Source organism: Saccostrea cucullata, unplaced genomic scaffold (genome assembly GCF_032062105.1).
Source record: "Saccostrea cucullata isolate Sc308-1 unplaced genomic scaffold, CSIRO_AGI_Scuc_v1 ctg244, whole genome shotgun sequence".
Taxonomy (NCBI): domain Eukaryota; kingdom Metazoa; phylum Mollusca; class Bivalvia; order Ostreida; family Ostreidae; genus Saccostrea; species Saccostrea cuccullata.
In genome coordinates, this window is record NW_026925056.1 from 79,542 (window position 1) to 106,108 (window position 26,567).

The 26,567-nt window shown below is 32.8% G+C and overlaps 3 protein-coding genes across 4 annotated transcripts in view; 1 reads left to right on the plus strand and 2 right to left on the minus strand.

Annotated features, from left to right (window-relative positions):
• Positions 1-10,817, minus strand: part of LOC134267953 (tumor protein 63-like) — a 36,343-nt gene extending 25,526 nt beyond the window's left edge. The window contains exons 1-2 of one of the 2 annotated variants that reach the window (XM_062750161.1): positions 10,727-10,816; positions 2,765-3,064 (exon numbers count right to left, since the gene is read on the minus strand). In XM_062750161.1, the coding sequence (XP_062606145.1) occupies positions 2,765-2,919 (155 nt within the window). In that variant the 5' untranslated portion in view covers positions 2,920-3,064; positions 10,727-10,816. Of the gene's footprint in view, positions 1-2,764; positions 3,065-10,726 lie in introns of both variants that reach the window. The other variant, XM_062750165.1, reaches the window with a different exon arrangement.
• LOC134267955 (WD repeat-containing protein WRAP73-like) overlaps positions 1-20,441 on the plus strand; it is a 30,487-nt gene extending 10,046 nt beyond the window's left edge. Inside the window, exons 8-14 of the mRNA XM_062750166.1 lie at positions 7,722-7,856; positions 15,625-15,702; positions 15,927-16,020; positions 16,227-16,352; positions 19,260-19,343; positions 19,540-19,647; positions 19,913-20,441. Coding sequence (XP_062606150.1) covers positions 7,722-7,856; positions 15,625-15,702; positions 15,927-16,020; positions 16,227-16,352; positions 19,260-19,343; positions 19,540-19,647; positions 19,913-20,028 — 741 coding nt within the window. The 3' untranslated portion in view covers positions 20,029-20,441. The remainder of the gene's footprint in view (positions 1-7,721; positions 7,857-15,624; positions 15,703-15,926; positions 16,021-16,226; positions 16,353-19,259; positions 19,344-19,539; positions 19,648-19,912) is intronic.
• Positions 20,442-23,337: 2,896 nt separating this feature from the next.
• LOC134267949 (potassium voltage-gated channel subfamily C member 3-like) lies at positions 23,338-24,933 on the minus strand. Its single transcript, XM_062750157.1, has 2 exons — positions 24,514-24,933; positions 23,338-24,225 (listed from the first exon to the last, which is right to left on the minus strand). Exons 1-2 carry the CDS (start codon positions 24,931-24,933, stop codon positions 23,338-23,340), a joined length of 1,308 nt encoding a protein of 435 aa, XP_062606141.1.
• Between the last annotated feature and the right edge of the window lie 1,634 nt (positions 24,934-26,567).

The following is a 26,567-nucleotide window of genomic DNA, read 5'->3' on the forward strand; positions in this document are numbered from 1 at the left end:
TATATTGTAATGCATGTCTTTGTGGCCGTAAAATGTTAATTCAAGGGTAGGTCACAAGTTTACTCATTGTGCGGAGAATAATTTATGGATGAAGATTATCCTTTTAACTTCCTGGGGGTAGCAAGTGTGTTTTGGAGCAGCACGTTTTCTGTTATTTAGCAATAAGTTTATCCTAGCAAGGATATATATTTTTATTTTTTTAATTTTAATTTTTTTTGAGCACTTAATGTTCACTTAGATTTTTTTCTTCAGAACTGTACCATTGCATTGTTTGTACCTTATTTTTATTACATTTAAATGCATTTCCACCCTTCGTAAACAAATCTGACATGCACATTTTGTTTTGATTTGCTTAACACTAAGAGTACCCATTTTGTCTTTTTTCTTTGGAAAATGAAGGGTGGGGTGGGCAGATGCAAGAAATTCTAGATCATAATAATTAAATCAGCTCTGATTGAGTATTCAAGTACAAAGTGTAGGTAACTTATTTTTTTGTGAGTTCATTGTCCCATTTCTTGCATATTTATGGATCATAAAAAGTAAATTAATTGACTTCAGAATAAATACAAATCAAATTAACATAAAAAGACTGGTTTGATCCAAGTTATTTGTCTTAGTAGGGCACTAATACAGATTCCTAAGCAATTGATGGACTCCTGAAATTGTTGTCTAGTATAGTTTAATGTCAAAATGTCTCGAGTTTTATTTTGTTTTTAGGAGAGTTGTTCATGGGTGGATATTTTTGGTGGAGATTTTAAATTTTATATGACATTTTATAGTTGGCCCCCAGTATTACTGACATCTCATATTTACAGCTAATTGGAGATGGCATCAACTTTTTAAGATTTAATAGGCCTGCTGATAATGTTTCTTGCTTTGTTATGGCAAATATTCCTTTTTTTTTGGAGGAAAACTTCATATACAATAATTCAAATTATTGCGAACTTATATTTATGCAGTTTTAGATATAATTCTGTGCAGACTCAGATATATATGGGAATATAAATTACTTAGTAATCCCCAAATTTAACACCATAATCAAGTACATCTCAAACATGAATAAATTTTACATATCTATGCATAATTGCTCAATCATACTTCTTTCGACAGAATATTTTTATTGGGTCGATCGAATCTCACACATGGGTTATAAGTTCTGAAATTCTAGTACTCTGTTCATATAACAAGATTATTTCACTGTTATCTTAACTAGAAAGAAAAATCAGTCAGCTGTGACCTGGTAGATTTTCCATATCAGCTGGGACACTATGTACCATAAAGTATAACTTATGTTTAAGTTTTCTTAATACATATAACTTATATCCTGGCCTCGTGTTCTGTTGAAACTGAAGACTGGTTTTAGCATTGCATGGAAAAACAAATTTTCTTAAGTGTGTTTTCTTTTAGTTATTGTTTTCATTTTTCATTTGATAAATTCACGGATTGCATCAATAATTGCGTAAACAACAAGAGGATGAATTTGATTGGTTCGGTAGATAAAAATAATCAACAAATAATTTCTATATTTACAAAAACCATTGACCTTTGCACTATGCAAACTTCGTTATCAGAGAAATCAAAGATTAATTACATAATCAGACTGGTATATGTAAACCTGCGTATATATAGTCTAGAAACTTTATATTCATTTTAATTGTGAGAATTACTGCATAAGTTCAATCTGGCATTTCTTGAGTATTCACTTTTATATCTGATTAGAATATGCCTAATTTCATTATTAAGTTACATGTAAATCAAGATTTTAATTACGCTGGAGTATGAATTAAGGGTCAAGTTTAAGGATTCCGTATTTACTTTTGATATCTACAATAAGATCGTAAGATTAAATCGAAACCCAATTTTAGGTAGTTCAAAGATCTTCTATAGACTGGATACAGAAATATTCACATTTCAATCCGTCCTACATCTAACTCCATTATTATAGTACGTTCCTTAGGTTTCAGGTTTTCAGGCATACACTGCCATCACACATTAAGTGACCTTAACCAACCCCTGGCTTTCTTTTCACCTTTTGTATATGATTGACATGCTGATGATTGGCAGGTAGAGGGAGAAAACAATAACGGGCCTTAAAATCAAAAGATAATGGAAGGAATTTAATACAGGCAGCAATTTGTGGAGAACAATAATGTTTCCCTATGGTCACAATGTTTAATCTTCCACAAAGGTGTTACAGTGCTACAGGGGTTAATTACAGGCGGGTTGTTTGTTTACCTGCAATGCAATTTACCTGTCCAGCTTCAATCATTTCATTCATTTATTCATTTCTCATGGGCAGTTCAATTTGTAAGTGATATATATACATTCACAGTAAGGTTTGCATGATAGAGTCATTTTATACAGACTGACTCAAACCAAGGCTGCATGCATATCCATTGAAGAAACAAATGTTTGATGGCATATGCAGTGATTTGACATCTTCATTAACATATTATTTAAAAGCATAAAAATTCCACGAAGTGTCTTCTGATTGAATTGGAAGGAAAAGTGAAACTATATATTCATGGTTAACATCTGATATTCAGTAGGTTAGGAGATAGTGGCAATAAATGTTTGCAGAAGCATGTTCATTGAAATTTCATAGGAACATTTAAAAAAAAAGCATTGCAACTTTAAAAAGTGACAGCCCCTTTAAGGTACAACAGATAGCATCACCTTGTTTTGTCAGAGTTGCAGATGTTGCATATAGCCCAACAGTTACTTAAAATACTGATTCAAAGTGAGACATAAATAAGATTGTTACCTGCATCCAGGGTTATAGGTCATGGCAGCAGCCTCCATGTGGTTTCTGGGCATGGACGGATACATCCTCTGGGGTGGGGGCAGATTGGGCTGGCGGGCACTCCATATGGGCACTTGGGGGATGTTGGGTATTTCTGGCACATGGGACGGCATCATGAGTGGAAGACGGACGGAATAAGTGCTGGCTCTCTCTCCTTAATGTCAGTGAGACATACAGCTGGACGGATGATCGGGACACCTGTTGTGATGTCAGGGTATCTGCCTCGGTCTGTATCCCACCTCCTTTAAATCCCTGTTACAACTGTCAAAAAATGTGCTTGTCATTTAGAAATAGAACTTTTGGATACAGATGAGTGACTAGAAATAGCTGTGGCATCAAGAGGTGTTAGATAGAACGTGGTTTAAACTTCGCTCAGTTACTCCAAGTTCCTACCACTGACAGGTATAACTCGAATGGTGCCGCTTCAGTAGCGTTCACAAGAAAAATTGCTAGAAACAAAAAAAAGTGGAAGACATGTAAACTCTGAATGGCTATTGTCCGAAAACCTGTTGAAAAGAAGGACATTTAACAGATCCAACAATAGGATCACCCCAGGAAAAGAATTTAATTTTTTTTTAATACACACTCTCCTTCCTTAAAGTCTGGGTGCATTCTAAAAGTTCTACAGATAAGGGTAAAGTTAACACAAGATTGCATCTGCGATAGCTTAGTCTCTGTGCAGTTTAATTTAGGTGTGGTTTGCATTTCGACTGTACTTACCTAGAAGCCTATGTGTAGACATCTTGTCTAAAATCTCACTGATGTTTGTTTGTTTTTATATAATTTAACAAATGAATCGAACAGGAGAAAAGAGGACATTTAAATATTGATGCTAGGCAAGATAATAATGTCAAATTGCAGGAGATGCTCACATCTGTTTGATGTAAAATTTATTTACCTTGTTTATCAGAATACCCCTTATTCTATACCAAGTATATGGAAAAATCTATCATTAACACTTTCATTAAAATTCATCATGATGTTTTGTCATGTAGTATATCACAAAGGAAATTTAATTTCTGAATTGACAAAACAATTTTTACTTGAAGCTTTTTAGCTCACCTGAGCCAAAGGCTCAAGTGAGCTTTTCTGATCACAATCTGTCCGTTGTCTGTCGTCGTCGTCGTCGTTGTCGTTGTTGTCGTCGTTGTCGTCGTGTCGTAAACTTTTCACATTTTCACAAAACAATTTTTACTGGGTGAAGGGGCTTCAAGTTTGTTAATGAAGGGCCAGCTTTTCCAAGGGGAGATTCATGAATTTGTTAAAAATTAATGCATTTTTAAAAAATCTTCTTTGAACCACTGGGCCAGGAAAGATAAACTCATATAACCTTGAATCAAGTTTGTGACCCCCGGGGCAAGGGTGGGGCCAAAATGGCCAACCCAAGTTTTACATAGGAATATAAAGGAAAAATCTTTAAAAATCATCTTCTCCAGAACCACTGGGCCAAGAAACTCATGTGGATTCATCCTGAGGTAGGGCAGTTTTTCTTCAAGTTTAACATAGGAATATATGGAAAAATCTTTAAAAATCTTCAAGGTCACTCATGTGGAATCATCCTGAGGTAGTGTAGACTCAAGTTTTTTAAAAAGGTTTATTTTGAATATATAGAAAAATCTTTTAAAATCAAGAACCACTGTGGTAAAAAAAAAAAATTCAAATGAAGATTTACATAGGAAGATATAGGAAAAATCTTTAAAATTTGTTGAATAAATGAATTTATACATTTTGTAGGGCGGGGCCAAAATGAACAAATTTACATAGGGATATATTGGGAAACCAATCTTCTTTTCAAGACTTCAAACAATTAAATTAGGTAGTGTTAGATTTCACTGTAGCCCCCCCTCCCCCAAACATCATCAGTAAACTTTCAGGCATTTGCATCAAATAGCGCTGTGGCCCCTGGGCCTCTTGTTTTAATCAGCTGTTTTTATTTGTTGTTGGAGAAATAAATTATAACCTTGAATCAAGGTCATGTCTCATTAGGTGTACAAGAAGTGTCAAAGGGCATTTCTTCCTTGGTCAAGGTCATTGTAACTTGCGAGTTTTAAAAAGCTTTATTGTGATGAAGTCAAAATTTTGTGGTTTGAAAAAAAATTTCAAATGAATGAGGGAGTGTAAAATTGTTGAATAAATGAATTTATACATTTTTCAGGTGAACAAATTTCTAGATCTTGAAAGTTTCAAGAACAATGAAAAAAATTAAATCTTTTGGAAATGAGTGATTTCACTGTAGCAAATTGCTTGGCATTTCATCAAATATCTTCATTTGACACTCATTTCCAGTGTCTTCAAATTAACTATAGTACATAAAAGTGGAATCTAGCTAAGTCTTTCTTTAATATTCTGGAGAAAATAGCAGCTTCACAACAAAATAATTTGCCAAATATTTTAAAATTTCCAGGTACGTTTTAGTGAAATCTCAACTTCCTGAAAATTATCACAATCAGAAATGGTTGAAGAGTTTTGTTCAAGTTTGAAATTTTCAAGTCAATGACTTTTGAAACTTTTTATTTTATACACTTTAAATAATACAAATGCAATTTTTTGAAGCTGATGCCTTTTTAATTGAATTGATAAAAGCTCTCTTAAAAGACTGTCATAAAGGCTTACTTCTCTCAAGGATGTTAATGAGGAATTTTAAAATAATTTTCGGGAATCAATTGATACAATCAGTGTAACAAATGTGTTTATTGGAATCATCATGATGTGAATAAGCATTAAATGCACATTTAATCTAAGAACTTTGTACATTTTTGACGCAGTTGGCCACCTTTGTTTAATTACTGTGCAGTAATTTATCTGTAATTGCCGTGAACCTAGGCACGTACAGTTCTTTGTGGTGTTTTCTCAAGGACATATAATTGTCACCCGGCTGGCATCACCCTCAGCACGCGTCAACCGTAATATGAACAACTTACTGGATTATCATAGCACCGATCTACAATGTACACCTAACTGTATCTTTTTGTTGTTGACAAGCATCTTTAAGTGTTTTATGGACACAGATTCAGGTTTCGTCCTCTAATGAATTATTCAGTGGATGATGCCGCTTTTCTTTGTATCTGGTCGTAAGGACCACAGAAATTTAGAGGACAAATAAGACGTTTTCCTGAGGCATCAACCATTTTACTTGATAATTTATTTACATAGATACAAAGAATGTCATTTGGTGGACCGATGTAAAATCTCTCGCGTAATTTACCCTCCACGAGTTATAAGGGTATAAGTAACACAGTGTCATTTTCAAATATGCAAATGCCAGACTCCTGTATCTCAAATCAGAAAAGAATTTTTACCGTTATTTGTGTATCAGATTTTTTAAAAGCCTCATAAATCATATAGCCTATAATCTGCAAAAATTTTAAATTAAAGTATGAATTTTCATTTGTGTAAAAATATCACGTGACTTCATCAGCTGCAGATATGCTAATTTAATTAAAATGAACTAGACAGACTCTTCTCTTAAGGTGACTGACTACAGAAATAAAAATATCTGGGCAATTTTAGAAAGGGGGTGGGGGTCTGGGGTGGGATAGCGGGTTACAGTATGTTTTTGAGAAATTTTCTTTGGAAATGGAGTAACACATTAGCTTTAACAGATACCTGAGTACTCTGTACTTAGAAAATGAGAAATTCAACAATTGATTATTACAACTGTTAGTTATCAAAACATTATATTATATATATTGAATTCAAATTTTATTTATCAGTACTTATCCCTTGATAATTCAGAAGTGCTTCAAATCTTGTTCACAAGTAGATCAACTTACAGAGCTGAAATAAACACATCTAGATCTTCTTCAAGGGGGAGACCTGATAAAGATCTCCATATATATATTTTATTTTTTAACATTTTGCTTTGTATATTGTCATTTCCCTGAGGATGTATTTATTTTAGAAGTCACTAAAATATTCCCAGATGTAAAGTTTTTTTTTAATTGATATAAATATTCTAAAGGCTTAGTGAACTTTTATCATGATCAAAGTTTCTGTGATATACTTTTAAAAGATTTTTCTCATTTACTTTGCTTTATATTTTCATTTTCTGAAAAAATTGAGCATTGTGGCCTACAAGTCTCTCTCTCTCTCTTTGTATTTGCTGCTATAGTACTCCTTTCATTGTGTTTTAATCCCTATATAAGGTCAAGAAATGGTGAAAAGGTAAATGATTTATCAAGACAAAAACAACAGATGTGCTCAAGATTCCATATCTGATAAAAAAATGTATTTATCTTGAAAATCATCTTCAATATTTTCATTTCAACAGGGGGCAAATTTTCATTGCTTTATTGCAAGTTATAAACCATGCTACACCATTTTCATAGGACATTATTGTTCGCTAAGAGTGTTATCTATTTTTTTTTTATTAATAATTCAGCAATATATTTTTAACAGTTGTACAGTGCAGTTATGTTAATTTATTCTCAACTCAGCATAAATCTGCTAATTTGCATACTTAGAATATTATAAAATTAATGTTGAGTTCATTGACATGCATATAGTATCAATGTGGGTGCATTGGATCATGCACAATAATAATAGCATAGAAATCTTATGTAAGGTGTGTGCAATCTATATATCATTTGCAGGTGTTTTAGTCAATAAGGAAACCTACTGAAAGGTTTTTATTACACATTACATGTATACAATTGAATACTTTCTAAAGACTTTACTTTGAAATTTGTCATTCTCATGCTAGTTGTATAGAGTATCATTTCATACAATCAAAATTCTGTCTTCAAGATTCACTGAGATGTAGATTAAAACATACCACATTCAAGGAAACATTCTCATACTTAATACTGGTATACATCTTTGCAATGAAAATTTTTAGAATCTATTTTTATTGCAAGTTACAGTATACAAATAAAAATTGTAAAATTTTTAATAAAAGTATTCTTTAAATTGTTTTTAGTACAAGGTTCTCCTGTACACAATCGATGGAAGATGTGCGGTTAAGTTCAGTGCTTATGAGAATGCCCTGGGCATCAAGTCCCTGGCCTGGTCCCCTACGAGCCAGTTCCTGGCAATCGGCAGCTTCGACGAAAAGGTACCAGTACAGAGAAATTGAACACCTTTGCTTTAAATCACTCTTAATTTTAAAAAGGAAGGTTGATTTTATCGAAATTCTAAATTTAACTTTTAATATCAAAAGTTAAATCAAACGTGAATTGATAGATTGTTGCATTGAGTTAAAAGTCTTAGGTTAATGCTGCATAGCGGTACATGGAGTACTTTATAGGGCATAAATTAACGAACATGTGCAGTGAAACCCTATACCTGTATTACATAGAATTTAATTTTGAACCCGGATCTGCCAATAATAAGGAAGTAATCTAAGAATTCTTAGAATGACGTTTATTTCTTTATTGTTATAAACAGCTGATACGTACATGATACACTCCCGAGAAAGTAATGTTTTACTTTATGTCAGTAGTTTTTGACAATGATACTATGTACAGGATATTAATCTCGTTTGGTATATTACCAATTATTATGCTTCCTGTCAGTTTGTCTCTATATAACCCATACCCTACTATTCTCGCATAGTAGTCTTATGATTTATATAGCGTAAACATACTATGCCGAAATAGTGCACGGCTTTATTTACTGAATAAAATTCTTCAGTGCACACGCCGGGGATCGAACTCAAGATCATGAGATTGTCAGTCCGATGCCTTATCGATTAAGCCACAGAGACGATCACGAATTATTGGAATTTTATAAAATATATAAACTTAATTTATACAATTGACACAAGAAGGAGAAAATAGACAAATTTTATTTGAAAACAGTTATATTATTCTAAGGAACCTTACATCAATATGTACAACAAAGTTTCAAACTAAGTACATACAGATTGTTAGATGAACTGATTTCGTAGGTCATTAAAACGCTTTTTTATATGACACTTGATTGAAGGATGTTAAAGACAATTATCAATGAGAATCGACGTCTGCAAACAAATAAGTCTTACTAACAAAACAGAAAATAAAGAGGAGTTGCTTTGGGACAGAAAATCCTGACTTATTTAGAGAAAATACTAGTAACCAAAATAACTAAGCATGCAACCAATTTTAGCATGAAGATTTTGAATGAGTTCTTGCAAGTGCGCTGTGTTAGCACCGATATTTTCAGGAAAAATTCAAATGGATTGCCGCATAAATAATTACAACAGTCAGCATAATAATAACAATAGTGTTGCATTATGCATGTACTATGCCTAAATAGTAGGCAGGGTTTGACACATAGTGCACTCGCCTCCGGCTCGTGCACCATGTGTCAAACCCTGCCTACTATTTAGGCATAGTACATGCATAATGCAACACTATTATATAAGTATGATGACATAGGAGTCACAATGAAAAAATTGATTGATTTGAAGTTACTGGCCAGTACTTCTCAGAATTTTATTGTAATTGTGGGAAAAAAAAACATTCAACGAAGCAAATTTTCCCCATCACCAACAAAATAATCAGAAATTGATATTTGCAAAGAATCATATAAAGATACAAGTTCATCTTAACAAATTCTGACTCATGTGCTATATTTATAAACATGATACATGTATACCAGTTAGTTAAAGAAAGGAACCATGCAGAGTAAAATCTTCAGGAATTTTCTGCTTTCTTTAAACCTTAAAAGATATGCAGTTTGTCATTTATTATCTATGATGCAAATTGGTCTGTTTGTATTGACTTGTTGTGTTTTACCTGTATTTCTAAACATATTTTTTCAGCCAAAATAATAATCTTCAGGCTTATCAAGAAACCTCTCTGTGCATTTGTCAAATATTGAATGATAAATGATTTGATGAATGAGATAATCCCAGCATGCTCCTTTTTTTGAGCAAGAATATCTTTAAAAGCTTCTGATCATGTGATCATGCTTTTGATCAATTTAATAAAAATTTTATTTTTCTGACAAATTTTTTATGTATGTAGTTGAATAATTGATTTTGATGAACAATGTTACCATGGTAACTTAACTAAGAATTTCTTTGAAATGCTATCAAAATGCTACTCCTACTACAGATCTGGTCTGATTTCAAAATAACTTGGCACATAGGTAGACTACACTAAGATATATAATTCTATACATTGTTTTTTGATTTCAATGAACAGTGTTGCCATGGTTACTTACAGTAGAAATGACTTCGAAATGCTTCAAAACTCTACTCCTCCTACTTTTTGGTCTGATTTCAATAGAACTTGGTACACAGGTAGACAAGATGCACTATTAGATACATAATTCTATTTATTGATATTGCACTGTTGTTTCAAATCCAAGTGCTGCTTTATAAGTACAAACCAGTAGAGCAACCATTTCATCAGAAACTTTTGGTTTTCATTTGCGTTTCCAGACAAGTACACTTGTACTTTTTAGAGATGACCACACTGTACCACAGGTACCATGTTAAAATGACCTTTATACAATACTTCTTTGTATGTTTGTATTTCATTATCTGTCCCCTTGAAGATAGTGCTGTATAGCTCTATATAGCATGAAGGTGTGGAGGGAAATTCCAAAATATACAAAGGTCATACAGATTGCATGGCAATGAACAAAAATTTATGATGTTAAATTATTTCAAAAATGTTTTAACCATTTCACTTAATGTGATAGAATGATGGGATCAAACGATTATATGTCCATGTTTATAGAGATTTGGAAAAAAGATGATCATATAATTATATTTTCATGGTTTTGTGATTGCATTCAATGGAAAATATATCTTAATAACCAAATGCTTTCATAGTAATAAAAAATATTCTAGGTATGTTTGAAGAAATATTTGAAAGACAGAAAAAAAACATTTTGAGAGAAGATTACCCAGTATTTGCACATTAAGCATCAAATTATGCAAATTTTTTTTTATATTTGAACCATTATGCATGCAGATTCACATGAAAAACCTACCTGAAAGATATTTGTCACTGAAGCCTACTTTTTTCATCCATCTTGGTTCACACAACATAACTTTGTGAGGTATAAACATCAGAGTTTTAACCCCTGGACCCAAACTTTACTGATAACCCCATAACTTAGCGGGAAGCTGTCCTTTATCTGAGTGTAAGACAGGGGGATGTCACAACAGACCTAAGATGTCTGTCAAATTAAGGTGGGAATGTACTAGTTCATCAAACAGTGGATTGGTAGTCCATCCTCTGAGATTCAAACTCTATCAGTATGAACATACAATAATTATTGCAAAATATTTTTAATCTATATCCTTCACAGGGGAACTAAATGTGAGCTGATTCCTTATAATCACTCTGTATAACTTCATATAACTTGGTTTATTGCTGAATAAATGTTTTCATTTCAATTTTTATTTAGATCATGCTCTAAATAATTTTTGCACCTTAATTTTCATCTTTTTGTATATTAAAAGTTTGATTTGTTTAAATCATGAAAATTTTACAAGTTTTAGTTAAACATGAAACATTAAGTGATTGTAAATGCAAAGAGGGTCCAAATTAGTCAAAGTGTCCTTTTCTCCTTCCGGGGAGCTAACTGAAGTGAACTGAAAATGTAGCTATCATTCAAAAATGGTTTCCAAACTTCAAAATGGTCAAAAGATGTCATTCAAACCAAAACTCTAGGTCTTTGTGATTTGATAGACTATATGTGAGATGTAAAATGAAGTTTCATATTTTTCTCATTTAGGGGGTGTGCATTTTTCTGCGTTTTCTACCATATTTACCACTAACTATTATTAGATTATTTTATCATGATACATGAATTCATTTTTATCTCAGCTAGAATCTATTTAGGAATATTCAAACATTAAGTTGACTCTAATATATTTTTTAAATGTGTATTTGCATGCACCTAATTTTTTGGTCCTGTTTAATATACATGATTGTATTATAAGTATTTTATAACTTGTATTTTTGAAATTCATAGAAAAGAACACATTAAGTTTTGTACCTAATTTTGAATTAACTCAAGTTTGAATTTGGTTAATGAATTCAGATGAAAAAGTAGTTTATGGATGAGTCTATTGATAGCTGATGCATGTTGAGGGTGATTTTAACCAATATCACCGATTTCTTCAAGCTAATGATGTTAAGACTTATCTCTGTATCTAAGGGGGTAATATTGAATATAAATGTATCTGTACGGAATATTAAAATCTCATCATAATCATATATGGCTGAATTGGTGCATTAGCATAATATCTCACCTCATTATTACATAGGATATTTCTTTTCGTAATTATTAAAATGTCAAAATATTGGAATGATAGGTAAGTAATAATTCTCAAATATTTATGGTAAAAAATTGGACTAAAATTCCAAATATGATGATTTGAATAAAGCAATTTTACGAGATATGATAATGCATATGATTATGGTTTAAGTAATTTTTCCCCTTAAATGCTTGAGAAGTTGATTTGATTGGTCGATATGATTCTAGATTGAGAGGAAGTATTAAATAGAAATATTTTCTCCATCACACCTGCAAAGGTTTAATGACGGTATTGACAATGTCGCAAGAATAAAGGAATCATATGGTGCAGTGATTAGACTGAATTTTGTGCAAATAGTAAACAACTTGGGCGAAGTAAACAAAAACATTATTAAGGAAAATATCTATTTATTTGGTAAATCTGATATTTCACAGCTGAGGATGCATTGTCATATCTAGATCCTTATCCCCCACCTAGGCTCCTATTTCAGTGAAAGATTTCAAAAGTCACCATATACAATGTACCATCTTGAATATTGCAATTTTTCAAAAGAAGCAGAGCTGCACATACTTTCAAAATTTAAGGATTTTATAATTCCTCAGATTTCATGATGAAGTCTTTAACTTAAAAGTGTGATGTATGCAACAAGCAATTTCACTCTCATTTAGTATTTACACCTGTAAACTTCCAATAAATTACAAGGAATTTAAATTCTACATTGAATATCACAAGATTGATTGTTTGACCATCAATAGCTCATATTTTCAAATTTGCACTACCTTTTCATGAAATTGTAACAGCTAATTAAGCTCTGACAACTCCCAAACTCAAGATGATATTTATTGTCAACCCTTAATGTTTTTCATTCAGATTCTTGGAAAGAGTCCTTGATATTTATCAGTGGAGTACTTCACATTATTCTTTTGTGGGTTAATACATCTTGAGTAAACTATGCAGGTGACAAAACATAGATAAATACTTAAGTATCATTATCATGAATAGGTGCCTGGTACAACAGTTATACATTATACTTTTTCATACCTGTATTTCTAATCTATTTGGTATGATTATTATTGCAGATCAAGTGGTTGTTTGCAGTGACACATGAATTGCTAGTTTTTAGCCTGCCTCTTTTTTTTTTTTTTTTTTTTTGAAAAGCAATATGTTCAATTTGGTACAGGTAATAAGTTTCTCTTATTTGGTTACCTGTCCATCAACTTGATCTAGTGACAATACTATCTAACAGTGACTTAAATTATCAATCATAATCTGCCCTTTAGTTTCTGTAATTTTAAGATAGCTGTAATCATATCATCATGATTCTTCCATTTCATTGAAAGAAAATACAAGATGAATGATTTTTTTTTTAAACTTTCATATAAAAGGGCATTGATGGTTACTAATTTCACTTACCAAACAAAAAAAGCAATGTTATAAGCACACATGTTGCAATAAAGCAAAGGTCTGTGTAAACCAGTAGAGGCACAGTCTCATCAAAGACTTGTATTTCATAAACTTCCAAGGGGTTAAAGAAAGTTTTGAAATCTAAACTTTTTTTTATGTTGAAAGTTGATATGAGTTTTGCCATATCTAAGTTTTTTGACTGAAGCTGAAAGTTTCTGATCTGTAGGATTATCTTCCTTAATTTGGTGAATGGTATATATTTATTAAAAAAATTAATTTTACATTTGAATTATTCCATTATTTATTCTTAAAGTTTACATAAAAATCATGTACTTTAAAATAAGGATGCAGAATTCATATTGATGATTGGCTTGAGAAAAAAAATGTTCAGAACTTAAATGTTTACAACGTAAAATATCTACCCTATGCACTACATGTACCAGTATATTATTTACTGGGAGAGTAATTGTGTGTGACGAAATTATCTGCAAAAGGGCACTGCATGGATGAAATGACCTTATTTACAATATATTTGCGTATTTTTCAGGATACACAATCCCCTCTTATCAATGATGATTCCCAGTTTTTTGTTAGGATTAACTTTTTTAGATCCTGTATGATAATTGATTTTTAATGCGGCCCTATAAATGTTCTTTAAGTGAAGTGTGTGCCTCTGTGGACGGGTAGTAGAATATGACAGATTATGATTGATAAGTCACAGTAAGATTGTATTGTCACTAGATTAAGCCGTTCTCCTCGAGTAAAAGTCCGCATTATCTTAATCTGATAGAAGGGGGATAATCATGCAATGTTACCAAGACTAAAAATTAAGAATTAAATTCAAACTGCCTCAAAAAAATACATTTTTAGTGTTAAGTGAATGTTTTAGCTTTTTTTTCTCTATTGTAAAAGTGATAAGGAAGATACTGATGTTTCAGAATAAAGATTTTTATCCAAGTTTGATTGTTTTACTCAGGTGTCTATGGCACTGAATATCATTTTTATCTTGATTGTGTTAAATATCACACATATATGAGGTCATGTTAAAATTTCAGTTTCTCTATATTTAAAGGGAATACGAAATATCAAATTTTTGATTGTTCAGTTTTTATGCCTATATAGTGGCTACTCGACCAGGGAGTATCAGCTTTCACAATTCAAATGCTTTCTAGACCCACTTGTGTCAGAAACCATATCATTATATGATTAAAACCCTTGACAGAAAACAACCAAAGCAGTCATTTCAAAGTGTGCCCATGTTTTGATGAGTTTCTAAGGGAACAGTCTATGCATTTATTTACTGCTATTGAAATTCAAGATTTTAAAGGCAGATTGGGGATAATATAACGGTTAAAATGAGATCACTGATCTATATAATCAGTTACCATGACGAATACCAAACAAACAATGAGGGGGTTTCGAGTTAAGACAGGAATTATGTGTATTGTATTTTTCTTGCTTTGAACGTGTTATTTACATCTCAAATCACCCGTAACAATTAAGTTCAAGTGCTTCCTGTAATCTCCTGATCTGGACATATGTAAAGAAGTTTTTGTGGTTAAAATAAAAAAAAAAAAAGAGACTTAATATTTTTGAGATTTTATTGTAACGAATGACATAGAAAAGAAATATTTGACACTGCTTAGAATTTTTTTTAAAAAAAAAGAAAAGGAATGTACGTAAATTTCGGATGATTTATTGTTATAATTTTACCTGAGTATGTTAGTAACTAATCCTACCCTTAAAGTTCATATTTTGAAAAAAAACAATCTGACTAATTTAGATTTATCTGAATATCATTTTATCTTCCTGCTCATCTACTGATTAAATGTATTTAGAATAAAATGTGCATCCAAATTAAACTCAGGAATAAAAGTGAAACTAACATATTCGTGCTGGAACATTGATTTGAAAAGGTAACTACCGGGTTCCAATAGGTCACCTACTGCTCGTTTGGTGTCCTTATGGAAAGCTGAAAACTTGTCAATGTATGCATGATCTAGCATACTGTTGAAACTGATTTAGTCAAAAAATGTACCTGTTAAAAAAATCTTATCAAGTTCCTGATTCAAATATGATGTCTCAAGATTCATGTACCATATGTAATTTTATTTGACATTCATGAGACAATGAACTCAAGTTTAGAGACTTTGTTAATATTTGGTATATACCCTAATTGTCATTGTTTAACTAATGTATTTATACCATATATTTGTAGGTGAGGATTTTGAATCACATCACCTGGAAATCAGTAGCTACACACAGCCATCCTGCTACAGTCAAGGAGGAAGATGTGGTAAGTCAGCAAAGAGAGATAACTCTTGTCAGCTATCTTTGAATTAATATGATTGCTTCCCTTCAATAAATCACGTAAATAGAATGAAATGAATATCATCAAAAAAGTAGAAGTTTTTGTGATAAGAACATATATTTATTTAATGGTAAATGAGAGAGATTCATTATTTCAATTGCACAGAAGACTATAAAATTATAATTTTGAATTTAAATTTTGTATTCCAGGTGGTGTATAGGGAGACTGAGACTAGAGCCCCTTTACCTCCAGGAAATGATGTGGATGCACCCACAGCAGCCCTCTTTACCCCTCAGAGTAAATGTGAGTAGTCTGGAGGTGACTTGTTTGTCTTTGCAAAAGAGCATCCTCTCAGTAACTGCATGTCCATTCTTAAGAATTATGACTTTGATGACTTTTCTTCTCCTGCAAAAGACAGGCGTGTCATGTGACATGTAACAAGTTTTAAGTTTTGAACTCTACTATCATTTGTTTTTTCTTGATTAACGATTTCTGTATTTGTTGATTAGATGAGGTAGAACACCCTCCAGTCAACATTCCTATTGTTAAACCTGACACAAACCGTGCCAATCCCAAACTAGGGGTAGGCTTGTTAGCCTTCAGCTGTGACTGCAGATACCTCTACACAAGAAATGGTAACAAAATGCTGATATCCTTACTGATAATTTATTATACACCTGCTTTAAAGGAGAGGGGAGTATACAGTTTTACCCATGTGTTCTGTGTGTCCGTCTGTAACAAATTTTTGTGACAGTTTTCTCAGCAACTACTCATTGCTGATGCTTGAAATTTTAGCACACTCATTGTCTAGGCATGCCATATGGTGACATTCATTTTCGTACAAATACAATGTCATCTTCCTGTTTATCCATGCGTCTTTCCATACCAAATTTTATAGTGCTTTTCTGCAGCTACTCTTGTTAATGCTTGAAATTCATCATACACTCTTTGTCTAGACATGCCATATGGTGGGATTAAATTTTTATGTGTTTATTTATTTACATGAGAGCATAAATTTGCATCAGAGCAGGGGTATTACTAGTGAATATTCACTCAAAAACTTCTTGTTAAATTTTATTTTTCTTAAAATAAATGTAAGGAAAAAAATGCTTTTTTACTCAAGCCCTAGAGGGGCTTGAGTTATCTAAAACGATGCTAGGTCATCGATTTACTCCAAAAACACAAAATATATTATTTTTGAAGATAAATATATTTCTAGAAACAAAAATGAGGCTTATCTTGAAAACGTCTGTATATTCAAAGATATTAAGTGTTAAATATGGGAATTGGCGAATGAACAATGAGTGAAGCTGCCGCAACAGTTTTACAAGATCTTCGCGCTTTCCTTTGCATAGGAATCTGCCAGGTAAAGATGAAACGCCGACAAAGCATCCTTGGACGAGTCCACTGCAGACTCTTCAAGTTTGTTAACAAATTCATTGCATGGCCAGGGGGTAGGGCGGGGCCACTGAAATTGCTTATCACGGGCCTTCAAAGATTGTACTTTGAGTGACAGTAAATATATAGCACAAAATCAATGTTAAATTCTTCTTCTCAAGAATGACAACGGAACCTATATTATAATAATTTCTTTGGAAGCATGAATAGGTAGTGGACATGCCGCTCAAGTTTGAGTTGAACCCCATCCTCTCAAGCCATGGTCCGGAGGGAGAGGCGGGGCCAAAATTTTGGCCATGGTTTGCAATGAGAAATATATGGAAGCCCCCCCCTTTGAAAAACTTTTCTACAGAATGAAGCAAGCTATTTAATTGATGTATATATTGAATGTGATGTACGTCATTAAGCAAAAATACAAAAACGTATATAGTTTGAAGTATACTAAATGTCTACATTAAAAAAATTATTTCATTAAATAAGAAACGGCAACGTTACTTTATATATGCTGTATAAAATATTCCTGAAAGTGTGTCACGTAAATTCATCTTAAAAATAGAACGATTAATTATGTTTTTTAATTAAAATATATATGAATTTTATTTTCATGCACATGTAGTTTATTTAACAGAAAATTGAACAAAGCCTTATACCATTTCAGGATATTAATGATATGGAAGCACTCTCTACAGGTATTTGTAGTTTTGTCAGTAATTTGTTTTATTACAACAAGAGGCCCATGGGCCTTATAGGTCACCTGAGCATCATGCAACAACTTTACAATGAGACTTTTTCATGTTTTAAATATATCAAAATTCAATTTTGAAAAACCATTGCTAATCACAACTATACACTTAACATGTTAAGTTTGATAACTTAATACCCACAGACAAAGTAGGGGAACAAAAAAATGCATTTCGACTAATCAGTAATATTCAGCAATAATCAGTATAGTGTCACTACCACACATGAACCCCTGACCCCTGGTCCACACATTTCACAAAGAAGGCCTTGCTAATTAAAAATAATTAATACAAAGGAGAATATATCAATCAATTAATTCATTTCCAGTAAAATCTTCTTCAGGGGTGTTGAAATGACACAAAGGAAGAATGGCCCTTGCTCATCATAGCTATATAGGAAGTTCATCAGCTTAATACCCAGGAGCAGAGAAGAAGATTTTCACAATTTGCATTTTCTCTATATAACCAATAGAGCCCCGCCCTAACAACAGAACCCCTGACCCTAGGGCCATGAAATTCACAAAGGTATTCTTCCACATCATAACTTTTACTTAGTTAAATATATAGGTACAGAGAAGATTTTTAAAGAAATAATCTATTTTCACTATATAATCAATAGAGCCCTCCCTTAATACCAGAACCTCTGACCCTAGGGCCATAAAATTCACAATTTTGAAAGAAGCATTCTTCCTTATCATAACTATATACTTAGCTAGTTTGTTGAATACCCAGCAGCAGAAAAGAAGATTTCAAACAAATTCTGCATTTTCTCTAAATAATCAATAGAGCCCTGCCCTAACACTAGAACCCCTGACCTTGGGGCCATGAAATTCACAATTTTGCAAAAGGCATTCTTCCTCGTCATAAATATGTACTTAGTTAGTTTATTTGATACTCAGGAGCAGAGAAGAAATTTTTAAAGAAAAATGCATTTTCACTATATAAGAATAGCCCCACCCTAATCCTAACCCTGGGGCCATGAATTTCACAATTTTGGTAGAGGACTCAATGATCATTACATTCATGCTAACAGTTTGACTGCTTGATGTCCAGGCGTAAAGAAGAAGATTTTTAAAGATTGCACTAATTTTAGTGGTTTTGGCCCCACCCATCAGGCCCCAGGGGGGCAGGGACCATGAAATTCATAATTTTTGTTTTCCTTCACCCATAGATGCTTTATGTAAAATTTGGTGGAAATTGGTTGAGTGGTTGCAGAGGAGAAGCTGAAAATGTTGAAATGTTAAATTTTACGATCGACGCTAAAATAAATGTAAGGAAAAAATGCTTTTCTACACATTACAAAAATCTTAGAATTGCTGACTGAAGGCAATCAAATGTAATACATTCTTTTAAAATACTTTCATAACTTCTATAATTTATAATAATTTTTTTATCATTAAAAAGACAATATGCCAAATTCATTATGGATATGGGATGTCCAGAAACTCAAGCTGTGTGCTTTGTTGACTCAAGGAGCTGCAATAAAATGTAAGTACATTTAAGGAATAAATTCAATAACTACCTAGGTTATATAGTATAAGTTGGGATGGGGCAGTATACACTTTATAAACTGCAAAGTAGTTTATAAAATAGCAAAAACTGTTCTAGCAGAGCAATTGCCCTTCATAACGACATGTTCAGTGAAGAACATTTTTTTTTAAATATAATATTTCATCACTGACAGGTGTGGAATGGGACCCCCTCCAGTCCCGGCTGGCCCTGTGTACCGGTACCAGTAAGATGTACATGTGGTCCCCCGCGGGCAGTCTGGCTGTGGAGGTACCAGTAGAAGGTAAGATAAAAACAGCAATGACAATACAGTCTAACATTCCACAAAAGGTATGGTGTGTTCCTTATGTTTAGCTCAAAAGTCATAGAGCAGTTCTTTGTATTTCAGTTTCATAATGCTTCTATTTTTTTCATGATAATTTTTGTACTTGCACAAAATAATCCTGCATGTACATAAAGAAAAAAGTTTAAAAGTTATTTTAATCACACTTTTTAAAATTTATCAAAGAATTTGAATCATTTTGAAATTGTACATATTCTTTTTCTAGGAGTATTCAATGTTCATTCCTTGAAGTGGCATCCTGATGGTAACACGATCCTGTTGTTAGGGAAGGATCAGATGTGTGTGTGTTACCTGTCTGACCCCGGGACAGAGAAGAGCTAGTCAAGACTGATCGGTCGTCTCATTTAATAAGGATCCTCATTGTAACATTGCGAAAATGAGCTGGTGTGTGTGTGAGAGACAGTAATAAAACGTTGGGGATAATTTTGTCCAATATAAGGCATATCATAGATGTGAAGTTTATATTTACATATGGCATAGTAAGTGAAATGAGATATTTTCTTGTAGCAAAGTAGGAATGAATTAGCAAATTGTGTTTTTTCTGCATCTTTATTTACTGTATATACTCGCCTATAAGTCAGATTTTTAGGAGTTAAACTTTGGTCCAAAACTCTATGTCCGACTTATAGGCGAGATATAAATATATTGGTATTTTAGAAGGTCAATATTTCTAACATAAGCTTAAAAAATACAACCGACTTATAGGCGGACCGACTTATAGGCGAGTATATACGGTATATGAAGCTATGGATTTTTTTTTAATTATATAGATATGAAGCTGAAATTCTGTCTCGTATTTCATTATTTCATAAATTTATAAAAAACAGGCAGCGTTTATAATGTTTAAAAACAAATGTACATATTCCAAGTGACTTATTTAAGTAGTAATTCCAAGACTTGAAAAATTCATTACATTCCAACACATATGTAGGATGAATATGTATAGTGCATAATACTAACATTTTGAATTTATTTATGACACATATTCATGTATATTGGTGCTTGTTAATTTACCAAGAATATAACTAATAAAAATATTCATAATTGAATTGGTGACTTATGTACTTTAAATTCTTCCACCATTTTAGGTTGGGGGAGATTCTTTGTACTTAAATTGTCTGTCTATCTTTGACTTTAAGATCATAAGCAACATAGTTTGAACTTTATTGGCTTCTTCCCTTGAGCTGAAGAGTTCCACTAAAGCAAGGACATATGTGCAATACTTTTATTAATGTCTATATATGATGTTGTACGCCTATTTCCAAACAAATTTTGATGAGAAAAAATCTTGAATTTATGTTTAGTAAATTTTGTATAATTTTTTAGCTCTACTGGTCAGAGACCAGAAGAGCTTATGCGATAGTAATGCGTCCGTCGTCCGTCTGTCTAGCTGCCTGTCTGTCTGTAAACAATTTTTCAAAATGCTACTCCTCCTACAGTTTTGGTCTGATTTCAGTATAACTTGGCACACAAGTAGACTACACTAAGATACATAATTCTGCATATCGGTTTTTGATTTTGATGAGCGGTGTTGCCGTGGTAACTAAAAATAGAAATTTCTGTGAAATTCTTTCAAAATGCTACTCCTCCTACAGTTTTGGTCTGATTTCAATATAACTTAACACACAAGTAGACTACACTAAAATACATAATTCTGTTTTTGATTTTGATGAGCAGTGTTGCCGTGGTTACTAAATATAGAAATTTCTGTGAAATTCTTTCAAAATGCTACTCCTCCTACAGTTTTGGTCTGATTTCAATATACTGCCCCCCAGTAACTTGGTACACAAGTAGACTACACTAAGATACATAATTCTGTGTATCGGTTTTTGACTTCAATGAACAGTGTTGCCGTGGTTACTAAAAATAGAAATTTCAGTTAAATACTCTTAAAATGCTACTCCAAATACAGTTTTAGTCTGATTATAATATAATGTAATATAATTTATTGCTGTTTTAAAGTTTCAATTTCCATCTGCTTATAAGTAATTTCTCTTCCTTTGCTACAAGGACAAACCAGTAGAGCTTCAGTCTCGACAGAGACTTCTGGATTTAATAATGCAAGAATTTCCTTCATTTGCTCAAAACCTCTTGTAACACATGCTGATTTTTTGGTCTAAGAACATGTATGCTAGGGGGAGAAAAATTATTTAGATTTTAAAGGTGCATGGACACAGATTTAAAGTTAATATTTTCTGTATAATATCACAACTTATATATTTTAATAGCATTTCACATAAAATATATTAAAATTTTATTTCATCTTAAAGTTATTGAAACTTCAAATTTTTGGATGGGTTTGATTGATACATCCTTGCACTTTCAAAAATTTTACTTTTATTCTTAATACCTATGAAAAGTGGCAATCTTGTTGCATATTTATGAAAAATATTAAAACTTTAATCCAGAAAAGTAATTATGTTCAGAGAAGATAAGTTAGAAAGCAAAACCCCTTCACAAGTATCGCCATTCCGCGCTAAGTGTTGTGTGCAGAGTTTAGCAAATAGATCACGTCTGTGAAAAGTACACAGTTTTTGTAAACAGGGCACAAGCTCTGTTATTGTTGATGGTTACGATTCACCGGGTGTGTACAATTGTTAAAGTCTGCTCACCACAACTATACGGACTGACAATATACTGTGTGTATGTTTTGCTTTCGAATAATTTCTACTCTGAATTTTCTGGATTATACTTTTAATATTTTTCATTTATAAACAACAAGATTGCCACTTTTCCTAAGTATTAAGAATAAAATTTGTGAAAGTGCAAGGATGCGTCAATCAAACCCGTCTAAAAATTTGAAGTTTTAATAACTTTTAGATGTAATAAGATTTTAAAAATATTTTTGTGTCAAATGCTATTAAAATATGCAAGTTGTAATATTATACAGAAAATATTTACTTCAAATCTGTGTCCATGCACCTTTAAGCTTGATGTTCAAATATCTGTCTTATTTGGATCAAATGTCAGAAAGATATCTTGGAATCAATAGTTTCTTTACTAATTTTGGAACAAGGATAACATTTGATTTAGAAGCACAATAAGAAGATGCTGGATGGATTGTTTTTAACTTCACTGAACAAAAATTCAAAAACAGGACAGCAATAGCAATGTAAATACAGTCTAGGCGTATAGACTTGGTGGAGAGATGCACTCTGAGTGATCCCTCATAATATGCTAATCCAACAAATTTTATTAAAGTAAGGAATAAAAGCAAAATGAGTCAAAATTTTTGTCAAATTTTATTCAGAACTTGTTTTTTTATAAGGAGAAAAGTAAATGGTTATGGATGTTTTGCCAGTAAACCTAATGATAATGCCCTGCAAAATGCCCCAGTACAGTAGTCACCGAAGATATACACAAATATTAATACATTTTGGGCAGTTCTTAAAATGTCACAAGATATTCTCACTATATAAAGCTGCATCATCTTAATTGATTTGAAATTTTTCCTAGTATCATTTCCATTTTGACCTCCAGCGCAATACTTTAATTGATCCTTCAAGATTTTCAATCTACAAGATACATCTCATCACAACTACTTGAAAAGTGAATAAACTACTTGTACATGTACTAGCTACGACGGTAAGAATGGTCACAGTAATATATATACCGAAGAACCTCTGAACTCTACTGTTTATTCTGCAGTCTGTTACTGTTAAAGGAGGCGTAGAGATACAGAGACTGGAAAGTGTTGACAAAAATAGGAATAGTTAGCGAGATAAACAAGACTCCGGACAGTGCACACAGAGCGCCGATAATCCGTCCAACGGAAGTCCTGGGAACCATGTCGCCAAAGCCTACAGTAGTCATAGTGACAATACTGAACCACCAGGCGTCAGGGATGCTCCTGAATTCTTCATTACTCTCAACAAAGTAGAGAAAGTTGGAGAACAAAAGCATTCCCATAAAAAGAAACAAAATCATCGTCATTAGATCTTTACGTCCAATTCGGACTGAGTAGCAAAGGATCTTGAATGCTGGAACGTTCTCAATGATGCGGAGAAGACGCAGAACTCGGAGCATTTGGAGATACAGCAGAGGATCAGCGGTAGTGGAGGAACCCGTCATGTCAGCCAAGAGAACAATGTACCGTCCATAGCTCGCCACCAGGACGATAATATCCAACCAATTCAGACATCCCTGAAAATAACGACGAAGGGAAGGGCAGCATACGAGACGAAGGATCAACTCGGCGGTGAAGAAGACATTTGTCAAGTGCTCAACGTAAAGGAACCAACGATTTTCAGGATTGCTGTTCTTCATAGTTAAAACTTTGTCGCGTGCTGCATTGGAAAATATTTTCCCTCCTCCTGCGTATGTCTGCGAATCGTTCCGTAGCGACTCGTTCATCCATGCGCCTTCTGTAGAACCGTACATTGCTGTTGTGTATGCTGCGCTGCTTGTAGTTGACACGTGACTGTCTGTTCTGCCTCCCTGATTGGTGACAGAAACCGTACTAAACGCTACACCGAAGATCGCTAGTAGTATGAAGACGGTGGACAAAGCAAAGTACACCTGTAATAAAAGATGGGAAAATATATAGTAGAATATGACGGTATATTTATTTATTTAAACAAAATATGATCTAGCCTAATCGTATCTTTAAGATATTTTCAACCATAAATTTTTTTTCTCTTGGACAATTCTAGTTTATGTATATTTAAGGAACTTGTGAACTTTACGTGATTTACCTCTTAAAAGAAAGAAAAAATGGGATTTGTTCGATTTTAACATTGCAAAATGTCCACATTGAAAACGAAGTAAAAGTACTACGTACATAAATCAAACAGATTTCCCACTAACCTTTGTTTTAATGTCGTTATTTTGATTGTCAAGAATCTTCCACATCCTGCTCTTACGATTGTTGGTAACACTTTTCTCAACTTCCTGATAGTGGTCATCTTCCGCCTCAGTGCACCGTAGAAACCCTTTCAGATTCTCTTGCTCGCGCATGAACAACACATACCGGTGATGACAACATTTTTCCAGATCCTTTACGTCGATTCCCCAAAATTCCAGTTCATCCAGAAACTCTCCGATACAGACAGTCGGAGGAATATGAAGCTTACCGACCAAACAGTAGTTGTAAACGGCCTCAAAAGATTGCCTGGGCCGCTCGAAACGGTGCTCTGCCATATCAGACGTGACCTTGAGATTAGGTAATTTTTTGGCCGTGTCCTTGCTTAATATATATTTTAGTCCAGTGATGTTAAGTGTGTCCATCTCTTCAGCGTCCGTTTTCGTTTTGATTGTTTTTCATCTTAGTCTTGGTCTTTATGTTCGTCATTTGACATGTCTGAGATCAATTCCGTCATAACCATATATGGTTTGTAAACAAAGTGGAAGAGAATATCAACAATATTACTATAAAGTAGTCTTCTTGAGATATTAATTAACACCCTTCTCAACAATATGGAGACCATAATTTTATTTCTATAACAATATGTTTATGTTTGCTTACAATCACACGAACTTTCCGTGGTCCTAATAGAAGACTATTATAGTGTTTGTAAATCCATAACTAGAAACATGTCCATATGGTTTCAAGCATAAAAAGAAAATTACATCTAATGCAAGCAGATTCAATTCTAATCGGCGATTGTTTTTAGGTCAATAGACCACAAAACGATAAACATAACAGTTTTGTAAATCATTTTGTCGGACACATTTACTAATTTCATATACCTATTCCATGTATTGATGGACAAGAAATCCCAAAGAAATAGTAATATTTGCCTTTTCAAATTTTTTTGTTACATGTTTATTTGGTTTTTTTAATTCCGCTAAAATGATAAAAAAAATTCGAAACTGAAAGTGTTATTTATTAGCGAAATACTATCTAGATAGAGAAAACACCCATACCAAACATGGGGGTGTTCTTACTCCTACATTTCCGAATATAATTCTTACTATTAAACTATTATAGAATGTTCTTTGAAAGGCCTGTTATACCCCCTTCTGCCATCTCCTGACGGTTTCATTGCAGTATAGCATACGTATGAATAACAAATGGTGACAAAACAAATAGAACATCAAAAGTAACATTATGATTTGACTTATTTTTTATTTCCCAAGAAAAATGTTTCATTTATACATAAAAATATTTTTCTAAAAATGAAGAATTTTGTCTGATGCAAAATGTTATTTTTAGGTAAGTGTGGTTTCTATATATAGATATGTATTCATTTATAGAAAAATAAAGCAGTGGATATTCACTGATGCAGTATGATGATAAGAATATAGATGAAGTAACAGAATTTAACTATTTAGGAGTTATATTATGTAAATCTGGCTCATTTATAATGGCAAAAAAGAAAATAGCTGAAAAGGCAACAGAAGCACTATACGAAGTATTAAAAAAAGGAAGATTACATAACCTATCAATAATTTGTCAACTAGAGTTATTTGATAAAATTGCGCAACCTATTTTGTTATATGGATGTGAAGTTTGGGGATTTTCAAATAATGCAATAAAAAAAGGGTTCACCTAAAATTTTGTAAACATCTACTCCATTTAAAAGATTCAACCCCAGATTTCATGATATATGTAGAAGTTACCCCATATCATACTGTTGGTTATGTGTAGATACCCGATGGGCGTGGTCATAATGACACGAGGGAGCGTAGCTCCCGAGTTGTCATTATGACCACGCCCATCGGGTATCTACACATAATCAACAGTGTGATATGGGGTAAATGACTTGTACCATAGTTTTCAAAAATCATTCACATGTAAGTCAGCTTAGGAATCGGTCGGACTGGTTCGTGTGATTGAAACATTTTAAGTGTTTTGTTTAAAAGATGTATTTGGATTTTATATGATTTTAAGCTTCTTCGTGTCCTTCTGACCACGTCCA

What these genes read in the sequence shown, in the direction of transcription:
- LOC134267949 (XM_062750157.1), bottom strand. Translation starts at nt 24,933, where the DNA reads ATGGACACACTTAACATCACTGGACTAAAATATATATTAAGCAAGGAC. An exon ending in ATAACGACATTAAAACAAAG is followed by an intron (nt 24,226 to 24,513) that starts GTTAGTGGGAAA and finishes CTTTTATTACAG; the next exon opens with GTGTACTTTGCTTTGTCCAC.